General features: G+C 26.5%; 5 protein-coding genes across 5 annotated transcripts; 2 read left to right on the plus strand and 3 right to left on the minus strand.

Moving 5' to 3' along the window:
- Positions 1–34: 34 nt before the first annotated feature.
- Positions 35–2,068, minus strand: T551_03501 (nucleolar GTP-binding protein 2; the record flags this gene model as incomplete). Its single annotated transcript, XM_018375764.1, has 8 exons — positions 35–163; positions 205–231; positions 276–620; positions 691–870; positions 1,106–1,318; positions 1,360–1,608; positions 1,651–1,927; positions 1,977–2,068. The coding sequence occupies 8 exons, from the start codon at positions 2,066–2,068 to the stop codon at positions 35–37; spliced, it is 1,512 nt and encodes a 503-aa protein (XP_018228113.1).
- A 133-nt stretch (positions 2,069–2,201) lies between these two features.
- T551_03502 (uncharacterized protein) lies at positions 2,202–4,354 on the plus strand (the record flags this gene model as incomplete). The annotated part of the gene is made up of 7 exons (XM_018375765.1): positions 2,202–2,355; positions 2,406–2,491; positions 2,532–2,654; positions 2,696–3,244; positions 3,292–3,511; positions 3,561–3,608; positions 3,648–4,354. The coding sequence occupies 7 exons, from the start codon at positions 2,202–2,204 to the stop codon at positions 4,352–4,354; spliced, it is 1,887 nt and encodes a 628-aa protein (XP_018228114.1).
- An 88-nt stretch (positions 4,355–4,442) lies between these two features.
- On the minus strand, positions 4,443–8,680 carry T551_03503 (uncharacterized protein; the record flags this gene model as incomplete). The annotated part of the gene is made up of 9 exons (XM_018375766.1): positions 4,443–4,861; positions 4,905–5,101; positions 5,147–5,363; positions 5,408–5,530; positions 5,574–5,736; positions 5,780–6,924; positions 6,966–7,446; positions 7,491–8,154; positions 8,199–8,680. 9 exons carry the CDS (start codon positions 8,678–8,680, stop codon positions 4,443–4,445), a joined length of 3,891 nt encoding a protein of 1,296 aa, XP_018228115.1.
- Positions 8,681–8,892: 212 nt separating this feature from the next.
- On the minus strand, positions 8,893–9,675 carry T551_03504 (uncharacterized protein; the record flags this gene model as incomplete). Its single annotated transcript, XM_018375767.1, has 8 exons — positions 8,893–8,967; positions 9,010–9,023; positions 9,071–9,146; positions 9,197–9,344; positions 9,386–9,440; positions 9,484–9,511; positions 9,564–9,575; positions 9,631–9,675. 8 exons carry the CDS (start codon positions 9,673–9,675, stop codon positions 8,893–8,895), a joined length of 453 nt encoding a protein of 150 aa, XP_018228116.1.
- A 146-nt stretch (positions 9,676–9,821) lies between these two features.
- Positions 9,822–11,379, plus strand: T551_03505 (uncharacterized protein; the record flags this gene model as incomplete). Its single annotated transcript, XM_018375768.1, has 6 exons — positions 9,822–10,055; positions 10,103–10,243; positions 10,290–10,331; positions 10,374–10,497; positions 10,542–10,958; positions 11,003–11,379. The coding sequence occupies 6 exons, from the start codon at positions 9,822–9,824 to the stop codon at positions 11,377–11,379; spliced, it is 1,335 nt and encodes a 444-aa protein (XP_018228117.1).
- Between the last annotated feature and the right edge of the window lie 73 nt (positions 11,380–11,452).

The raw sequence follows: 11,452 nt of genomic DNA on the forward strand, positions 1-11,452 counted from the left end.
TTATTTTTATAAAGATTAGAAACTAATAAATGTATTAAATAATTTTTCCGTCAATAGATGTATTATTGAGTTCTTCTATAACTGGTAGCTCATTTTCAATTAACATATTGGGTGATTTAGTAATTGCTGGATTATCTTCAATAGGCGCCATAAACCATGGAATCTAAGAAAATTAGTAATTATTTATAATAATATCAAAATTACTTTTCCCCGTATAAAATCATTAATCACCTAATCGTAATTAATATAAAATAAGCAAATTATTTTAAGTAAACCATTTTTGCAACACTTGATTCATCAGCTTCTCCACCTTTAAGCAGCTTTCCAGTTTTTCGGGCTAATAGTTCTAAGAATTTTGTAGAATCGTTTTCCCACCCTGAAATTTCATAAGTTCTTTCAAGATGTTTAGTTTCGCATCGATCTAAAATAGCATAAATATGTTGTTCTGGATTTGAGATTTTTTCCACTCGAAAGGCTCCTTTCATTATAATTTCTGTTTCACTATCATTATCACTTGGTGGTACAATACCAGGACAATCAATCATAAATATTTTGGAAGTCATACGAATATATTGCCATACTTTAGTTTCTCCAGGAATAGGAGCAACATTACAGACTTTCTAAATACCATTAAGAAATATTTTTAAAGAAAAATGAAGGTTATGCTTTAGATTTCAAAGTATTTATTACAGAAGATTTTCCTGTGTTAGGATAACCAATAAATCCTACTGAGATTTGGCGTTTATCAGAATGCAATGCAGAAAATTGACGTAACAACTGAATAAGACTCCCTTTTCCAAATGGGTTGTTTATTGATGCATGAAATGCTAAAGTAGGATATTCTTTCGACAATTGTTTAATCCATTGCCTCTAATTATGTTATTAGCAAATACTCGCATGTAGTATATATAAATCATATATGTTTTCTAACTAAGAGAGAAGAAATGTTTGTTCAAAAACTAATTCAGCTCTCAACTCAAAAAAACACAATCGATTTACATTAGAATTTTTTTATTTCAAAAAATACTAAAATAAATCAATATTTTTTTCCCAAAGTTGTAACAGAAGTCAATCAATAGAAATATATAACATATTTCTTAAAAACTTCTTGACTTAACAGTGGGTAGATAATTATAAGTAAAGAACATGGTTTACTTACCGTACACCAAGTTGGAATTAAATCACATTTGTTTAGAAGGAAAATCATATGCTTATGAGGTTTTTCTTTTCGAAGATATTGCTCAACATGCTTACATCTAGTACCTAATGGATTACGGGCATCTAATAATTGTACTACTACATCAGATGAGTCGATTACCTGTAACGATTATTATAACAATAAATAGTTTTCTGTAGTACTTTATAAAGTTCGTTCCATATTCTTTTAGATTTTCCTTTTGAAAAAACAGCATCATGTGGTTCTTGCATATAATTATCAAAGATTTTGGGCTCAGATGATTCTTTTTTAATAAAATCTTCATAAGATTGAGAAGCTGATTCCGCAAGATTTTCTATAGAAAAAACTGAAAGCTTTGAACGTTTTCTTTTTGCTTTTGGACCAAAAGTATCATCAAATGGCTCCATATCAATAATATGAGTTTTAGATGTCTAATCCGATCAATATCAAACAGAGTTTTTGCAAAACAAAACCTTTGCAGGTTCAGAAAGAAGGGATACAGGCAGCTTCTTTTGCTTAAGTAAAACTTGGTAAGGATCATTCAATTTTTGTGAAAAAGATTGACGAAATAAATCCAACGCATTTTGAGAGATTACACGAGTACTATTAAACCAGCGCCTATCCGGCTGAACTCGTGCATTAGGTACATCTTTAGACTGAAAATCTGCGTGTTTAATGATCTTTCCTGTCCTGTTTCGCACTGGTTTTCCACTTTTCAAAAGCTTGATACGTTTAACTTTCTGTGCATCACTAAAACTCTGTCAAATTTTATCAAAAAAAGACCATTCAAAAAAATTACTGATAGAAATTTACTCCTTTTATATGGACTGATCCTGATGAGTCTGTTTTATCTTTTTTTTTCTCTGATTTCTTGTTTTTTTCTTTCCCCATTTTTTACGTTAATATCGAGATTTTTGATATCAATGTTTTGATCATTTTATTAAATCGAATAAAATATAGAAAGAACTAACTATTTATTAAAAAATTTTGTGTAAATTGTGTAAATTTTGCACATTAATTAAGCATGAAACATAGGATTCTTTTATTTTCAGAATCTCATGTAGAAATTTTGGAGTTTTCTCGTTCTAAAGATGCATTATTAAATCATTTTTTTAATCCAGAAATACGTCTTAAAATTACAGTTCCTTGTGTTTCAGCAGTATCACATTCTTTAGATGGTTTTGTTCCTTTATATTTGATATTCAGTATAAAATTTACTTTAAAAAAGGAAGATTTATTGCAATTGCAGCGGGTTTTATTTACTTGTATGATTTAAAAAATCCAGGAAAACTGCTACATATTCCAGGAACAAAAGTATAAATATTTTTATGTATAAACAAATTAATTTTTTGAGGATGTTAAACATCTTGTTTTTGGAGGCAATTCAGATGAAATCTTTTTTATCAAGGAAAAACTTTCTGCAATTATGAGTTATCATATTATAAGTGAAAAGATTATTACTTTGTCGACTCAGAAAGTATGTGATACATATTTTTAGAGAAAATTGATATTGTTTAGAGACATCCTTCTCCAATAACATATATGGCGATATCGAAAGATTCTAGGTTTATTTTGACTGTCTCTGAAAATCCGTCTATTATTTTTCTTCAGGACTGTATTACTCATTTGACGGATAAAATAATTCCTGGAACGTCGTTTGGAAATGTTAAAAATGCTGTTTTTCATCCAAAAAAATCAAATTTTTTTCTTCTTTGTTTTACTAATGGAATTCTTGGTTTTTATAATACGAAAAAACCAATTCATCCTATATTTAGAATAAAAGACATATCTATTATGTGTGCGCTATTTTTGCCAAATGAAGAATCATCTGCTCTTGCTGTTGATTTAAATGGACAATTTTCTATCATTGATTTTGAAAAAAAAGAAATTCAAATCAAATGGTCTATAAACACCTCTGTTGATTCTTTATCTATTAAAGAATTGGGTTGTAATGAGTGGAATATTTTTGTTTTATCATCGCATGAAAAATGTTTCTATTTTAACCAAGAAGGTGTAAAACTTTCTGAATATTCTATTAATTCAGAAAAAGTTTTTCAAATTTCAACAGTATGTTGATTTTTTTTATTATTTGTATTTATTGATTTGAATTTTAGTTAGTCAGTGATATACCCATTAATGAAAGCTTTTTGGACATTGTTATTGAAAATTCAAACTCTAATATCTCTAAATTTTTAATTTCTAAAGATTTACATGGTTGTTTTTCTGATAAAAAAATACAATCTTTAACTGATGATAAATTTTCGGGTTTGCTTTTATCCACAAATAGCCCTTTGAAGACTAAAATTGATAAAATTCAATCTGATTTTGGAAAAAGTAATCATTTTGTTTGAGATAGTATATTTTGTATTAAGTTTTTATATAGGATTATATGTTGATAAAAATAATTCATCTGCTGTTTCTATTGGAAAAGGTATACATATATATTGGTTATTTTTCCTAACTTTTGAAGAAAATATACCTTTTGAAGATCCTTCTAGAAATAATTTTATAGCAAATACACCTACAAAAGATTTATCCATGTCCTCTTATATTAATAAAAATGATACATTCTCACCTAACAAAACGTATGAAGCTCAATCAACATTTAAATTTGAAACTCCAAAGACGTCAAAAAAAAAGATTAATTTTCCTAAACTTCCTAATAATACTTGTAGTTTTCAGAAAAATCAATTAATTTCAGAAAAGTCTCCTGAAAAATATTTGATGAAATTTAAAACATCTGATACTCCTGATATATGGTGTGAACTTGGAGTCGATCAAATTATTGATATTGAAAGTTCACTTGTAAATTGTTCTCCATTAAAAGAAGATATTCGAACTCATGAAACAAAAGATTCATCAAAAAATACTCTTAGTATATCTGAAAATTCTAAATTTCAGAATTCTAATTCATTTTCAACAAATAAAGAATTATTAGAATTCGATTTGAAAAAAGACTTTTCTACTGATATGTTAACATTTAAAGATATGCTTTATGAGGCACAAAAAGGAATACGGCAAGATATTCAATGTCTGCATGTTGAATTAATAAAGCAGTTTATGCTGCAAAAACAAGAATTTAAAAAGATATTAAGGTTTAAGAATAAAGAAATTGAAAATTTGAAAAAGGAAAACAAGAAGCTTGTTCATGAATTAAGTGTATATAGAAAATATTAATAATAAGAAATACCCTATATACATGAATAATTTATTTTAGTAAATTATATAGAATTTTGAATTAAATTTACATGAATATACATAATAATTATGTCCATTCTCCTTTTTGTATTAATGTCCAGAAATTTTTTTTTAAATCTATTAGCTCATCATAAGTACCAGTTTCAATAATTTGCCCATTTTTTAATAATATAATTCTATCTGCTAGTTTCATCATCTCTTTAGAATGTGTTATAATAATAACAGTAATATTAGTAATATTTTTTATAATTTCTTGAATAGACAAAGCACAAAGTGGATCTAAAGCACTTGTACATTCATCTAAAATGAGAATTTTTGGATTTCTAATAAATGCTCTGGCAAGAGAAATCCGTTGAGCTTGTCCAGTAGATAACCCTTTTCCATAATCACCTAACATTGTATCATATCCATCAGTTAATTTCATGATAAAATCATGTATATTTGCTTTCTGAGCTGCTTTTTGAACATGTGATCTATTAAATGAATCTATTTTTGTTATTTATATAAACTAAAATATTTTAATTATTACCTAAACCATATGCAATATTTTGCTCAATAGTCATATTAAATAACATTGGAGTTTGCCTTACGACTGCAATATGATTTCTTAGCCATTTAGTCTCAATAGACGATATATTGTATCCATTTATCGTGATAATACCTTTTTGGACTTGATATAATTTTTGAATTAATGAAATCATTGTAGACTTTCCAGATCCAGATAAACTGGTTTCATTTAAAAAGTTTATATTATCTATATGAAATATTTACCCTGTTAATACGATTTTTTCGTAATTTTCTATTTTCAAATCTATATTTTGTAATACTTCATTACAATGTCCAGGATAAGAAAATGTTACGTTTTTGAAAATAATCTCTCCATTTAAAGGAACAGTTAATGATCCCTCATTTTCAGTAGTTTTTCCTGATACATTAAATAAAGAATTAATATCGTCAGAGGCTTGTTTAATTTTATTATAATGAGGAACTTTAATAATTAATATAAACTAAAATTAGAATTTTATGACTTACTCATTGACAAAAATTGAGATGCAGTAATAATTGAAAATATGATTAAAGAAAATACTGTTAAAATGTCAATCGGTGTATATATTTTTTTCAAAATAAATTTTGAACCATAGAAAAATAATAATGCTAGTAATGTTAGATATTAAATTATGAAAAGTAATGTTTGAACTTTTAAAAGAAAATATACTACACTCCATGAATCCATAACCAAACCCAATATAAATAGCTCTTCTAATTCCTTTCATAAAAACTTTTTTTATTGATAACATGTATTTCTGTTCAAAAAAATCATTAAGTAATAAAGCTTTAATCGTAAATGTATTCTCTGTAAACTACAATTATGTAAATAAATTAAGAATTAGCATAAGAAAGTACCTCATATAATATAGATGAAGCATTAATATTTTCTTCTTTATATTTTTGTTCCCATATATTATTTATATAAGAATAATATTGAATTGAAATATACAAGAATGGTAACATACCAACTGTTATAATAGTTAACTTCCATGCAATAAAAAATGACCATATAATTCCTAAAGATGCCATAACAATAGCAATTAAGATGTTTCCTGCTATTCCTTCAAAAATGGATCTTATTAATTCAGTTTCATTAATTATGATTCTTGTAATGTTTTTACTAGAGCATTCTTTTTCAGAAAAGTAAAACATATCTTGGAACAAGACATTTTTATATAATTTTGAGCGAATATTAGTTACCATATAATCAGAAGAAAGTTGAAAAAAAAATATTTTTAAATAGAGTGTTAATGAATCAAGAAATGAAACACCTAGAACAAATAATGATGATTTTAATGATTTTTTTGTAATTTCAGATGCATTTTTTGGAGAAAAAAATAATGCAAGGAGTTTAGATAATGCATATGAAAAAAGAGGAGTAGCTATACCATTTCCCAAACAAAAAAATAATCCTAGGACAAGAAAGATCTTTTTATTAACATATTTCCAATTGTTTCTTAATAAATTCCATAATGATATATTTAACAGGAAATATTTTTTTCGAAAATTAAATTTTTTTGAAATTTTTGAATGGTTCATATTTGAAGAAAGTAAAGTTCGAATATTAGTAGTGTTTTTACGATTTTCGACTATAACATTTGCAGAATTTAATAAAAGTGTTTCGATACTTAGATTTGTTTTTAAAAAATTAAAAGCAGCTGATTTTATATGTGGTTTATTGTTAAAAGAAGACTCAACTAAAGAATTATTTGATTCGTTTTTAGAAGAAATATCTTCTTTTTTTTGAGAAGAAAGCGAATTTTTAGTTTTTTCATTTTCTAGATGAATATTAAAAAATAATCCATTCTTGTCTTCTAAAAGAGTCTTTTTAAGTCCCTTTTGGACTAAAGATCCATCATCTATAACATATACGTAATCTGAATCTTCTATTTGACTTATATCATGAGTAATAATAATAGTTGTTTTGTTCTTGCGCCAAAATTTTACAGCATCATAGATTAGAGAACGATTAATATAATCAAGAGAACTAGTTGACTCATCTTATCATATAAGTAACAATAAAAATAAAATGATATCCTACCAAGAATCAAAATAGAAGTATCTCTTAATCTTGCGCGAGCCATTGCTACACGCTGCATTTGTCCACTACTTAATGATAAACCATTTGTTCCAAGTTTAGTGTCATATCCATCAGAAAGTTCAAAGATTATCTCTTCTAACATAGCCATTCTAGAAGCATTTTTAATTTCAGAAATATCTACTGAAGTAGGAGAAGATTTGCCAATGGTTATATTTAATTTCAAACTCTCATTAAAAATTACTGGTTGTTGTACTAAAGTTACATTATTTCGTATCCAATTTATATCTAATAATTCAATATTTTTGTTGTCTATATAAATAGAGCCGTTATTTATTTCATATATTCTAATTAGTAAAGCTGCAAGAGTGCTTTTTCCTGATCCGCTAGCGCCAACAACAAACGTAGTTTTCCCAGCAGGAAAAAACAAAGAAACATTTTTTAATATTATTTTTTCAGGTCTTGATGGATAAGCAAATGAAACCTAATTTTTTTAGAATTTTTAAAAATATATATATATATGCTTACTGAATCATATGTTATGTTTCCATCGCATTTTTCTGGGGAAAAATGACTAGATAGCTTGTTGTCTTTTTTTTGTGTTTTTTCATCTTTAAACAAGTTTTGTAAATCAGCACTTGAAATTTTTCCTTGATCAATAAAAACTAAATGTTGAACAATCGTCTGTATTGAAAAAGATACCATAAGACATGCCCAAAAAACGGTCAATACATTTCCAGTAGATATTTCTTTTTTAATAATTAAATACGAACCATACCAAAACCCTTGTACAAACATAGCTAAAATAAAAAACCTAACAAGACTTTGTTGTAAAGCATAGATTCTTTTCCAGCAATATACAATATGACTTGATTTTAATATACATTTGTTGAATTTCTGAGATTCATAATATTGACCATTAAATATTTTAACGATAGGTATATTTACAACTGCTTGATCAACAAGCGCTGCTGCTTGAGATATAGTTTCTTTTTCACGAGAGATATATGGCTGAATGAAATAAGATGTAATACCTGCAATTAAAATAATAATAGGAAGAGAAACTAAAATTACAAATGTTAATTTCCAAGAATACCAAAAAGCAAGAAATAATGAAACAGAGAATGTAATAATAGACGACAAAATTTTTCCTAGTGTATTTGAAAGTGTATAATGAAAATTTCCAATATTCCTAAAAAAATTAACAAGAGATATTATTTAAAAAGTATTATAAACCTCTCACAACGGTTAATAATACCTGCAATTCCCCCATAACGAAGATCATACCATTTAATTTCTTTAGATGCAAAGTTATGGAATAGTTGTTTATTAACGCGTATGATCTGAATTTCAGCGAAAATGTACCATAATGTTTGAAACAACCACCCACCAATAAAAGAAACAACTGCCAGAATTGCAAATAAAAGTATATAATGGTTTACTTGATTTCTGAATTCTTTTTCTGTAATTTCTTTTAATGATATTAAAGAAAAAACATGAAAAAGTCTTCCTAAAAGAAATGTCATACACGGAGCAAATAGTCCATTGATAAATGATATAATACATGCGAAAAAAAGTAAAAATGTATCTCTTTTTTTTGTAAAATCAAAAAGATTTAAAAAAGATACTCCATTTTTTATTTTTTTTTTATTAACTATCTCTGTAGATTTCTTTAAGTTAGATTCCTTCAAATCAAATGATATTTCAACTTTTTCCATAAAAATATATTATAATGTTTTTTTGAAGAAAATATTTAATATTTTAAATCATAACTATGTTTTTATTTATTTTAAATGTTAGATTGTTATCTGTGGCTTCTCTAAACTTGATCGAGTATAGTCTCTACTCGAGAGATATATAAGAAAATTTAAAGATAATTGTCATTTAAAAAATTACTAAAAATACATAAAAATACCAGTTTATATTTGTTTTAGCCAGATTTATGTATTTCATAAATCCAATCATTAAGTCCGTGTCGATTACGTGCAATTTCGATTGTATAAAACTTTAAATTTTAAAATCCAGAAATTTAGAAAAATATAATTACCTGTATCCTAGGGACTAGAAAATCTTGATTAGTTTCAAAAAACAATAGTATATATTATTACCAAAAATAGTAGTTTTTTCTTCGTATTCTTTATGAGAATCTGTTCTTAATAATGTTCCAAAGTTAAAATTATCAATCTAAATTACATTATTGGTTTTTTTCTAAATAAAATAGTATACATTTCAACCTTATTTTCATAGGCCATCATGAATTCACGCCATTTTGTTTTACCCTCAGGAGATTTCATTTTATCTTCATCAATCAAAGAAACTGATTCAGAAGAAGAGTATTCTGGAAAAGTGCTAACGAAATGGTTATATATTTCATCATCAATCCTTTACTTGTTAGTATTATATATATATTATAAGTAAAAAACTTAGTAAGACGCAAAGTACTGCCTTTTGTCTGTGTTAGTAAATTCCAATAGACTTCTAAAACATTTTAAAAAGAAAAATAAAGACACACGTATTTTACGTGCATGCTGTACTGCTTTAACAGCAAACTAGATATATATTTTAAGTATTTTATAAGATTTAAGAAATGTTATTTTAAACCTGTTTTTCTATCTATAAAAAATGTTAGAATTGCAAAAAAAAAGAGAATTGTATCAATTTATATTACATCATCAAAATTTTCTATTTGACTTGCGTCAATCTTTGATGTCATTGTCTTTTTTTATTTTTATATTATCTTCAGAGAAATTGCCGTTATCAGACTACGATGTCAAAAAATCTAAGTATTTTAAGAAAAAACTTCTAAGCTTTATTCAAATTCTTATGATTTTCTTTAAAGAATAGTTAAAAAAAATAATAATGAGTAATATTGAAAAACAAAGTTCTAATTTTCACGTAAACACTGATTATTTGGCTCCAAGTGATACTACTATTATTTCTCAAGACGAAGAACAGAAAATATTTAAATGGGCCGATAAAGCTCCATCTTTTGGAGAAGTTAATCAAGAAGAAGCAGATTCATCTTCTCTTCCAAAAAAACCACGCAGGCTGAATAATCCTCTTCATATTTTGATTCAAGAATGTTCTCGACAGGTATATTTTATGTTATAAGAATATTTTGTACTTATTATTTGAATTAGTATATTACTTCTTGTTTTTCAAAGAAATCTGAATCATGTCAGAGACAACTTATTTCTGATTTAAATAATCTTAAAGATGATTTAAAATTATTTTGTAGTTATGATGTTCTTGAAAATGCAAAAGCTGCAATATTTTCTCAGGTAATTGCTTTTATTTTTGTTTTTTTATTTTTATATTTTATTTCAGGATAAAACTTCTACATTTGAAGATATTAATTTGGACTCTGAGGTTAAAAATACAAATATTAATTGATTTTCTAACTATTGGAAGATAATAAGTCTTCGTTTTGATGAGGGTGATGCTGTTATAAAATCTTTTTCTGATGCTATTGATGAATTATATTATGAGAATAGTAAAAAATCTAAAGATATTACTGATGAATTGAATCAAGATAGTAATATGCTTTTTATTTGTTTTTTTTTCTGAGCAAGAATTTAGGTATAAATAAATCTCTGAAAATTTGGTATGAGCTTACAACACCAAATCGTCCAAAAAATGAAGTAAAGCGTCTTCTAAAGAATCCACCTCGAGAACCTAAAAATATGGAACAAAAACGTAATATGTCTCGTAATCAGCGTTCCCGTCATAGAGATAAAAAGCATTTGCAATATACAGATAATTCTCTGTTAAATCATTATGGGGATTCTCGACGAGGACGAGGACGACAAGAAGCACGAAAAAAGTTTCGCAATATGTCAATGGAACATAACTATCGCAACAAAGGAGGTTTAGCTGTTGATAAGTCAGCTGAGAATTCTTATAATAATGTTTCTAATTTTTTACCCGGATATGCTCACCATAATTTTCAACACTCTGCACTTCCATATAATAATTATATGCCACAGAATTACACAGGTTAGAAATAGTAATTATAAAAGTACTTTTTAATATCTGTACAGATTATAGTCATGTTCAACAATCTCATAATACGCCATCTTATCCAATGCAATATAATAATGCATACTATACATATTTGCCTCCTCAAAATCTTCAATATGGGGCACCATTAATAAATAATCAATATCAAAAACTTCATAATTATTCAGAAACAGAGCATTCTACTACTCACCAATTTCAAAATTCTCAAGAAAATGTTTTGTTTACTTCAGAACAACAAGGAAGACATCAACATTTGCCTCTTCCTTCAGATTTTATGCTTGGACCAATGGAAGGTGCAAGAATCGAAATGCCAGAACCTCATCATGTATTAGGCGTTATTAAGGGTATGGTTATTAGAGATGGACAAGGAAATTTTGGAATAAGGTTGTTATATTAGGCTTTTTTTAATTCCCTAACATTAGATTATAGTAAATATTCATTTACTCCGATTTAAAAGCTAAAGAATCCCG

Source organism: Pneumocystis jirovecii (genome assembly GCF_001477535.1).
Source record: "Pneumocystis jirovecii RU7 chromosome Unknown supercont1.17, whole genome shotgun sequence".
In the NCBI taxonomy this organism is placed as follows: domain Eukaryota; kingdom Fungi; phylum Ascomycota; class Pneumocystomycetes; order Pneumocystales; family Pneumocystaceae; genus Pneumocystis; species Pneumocystis jirovecii.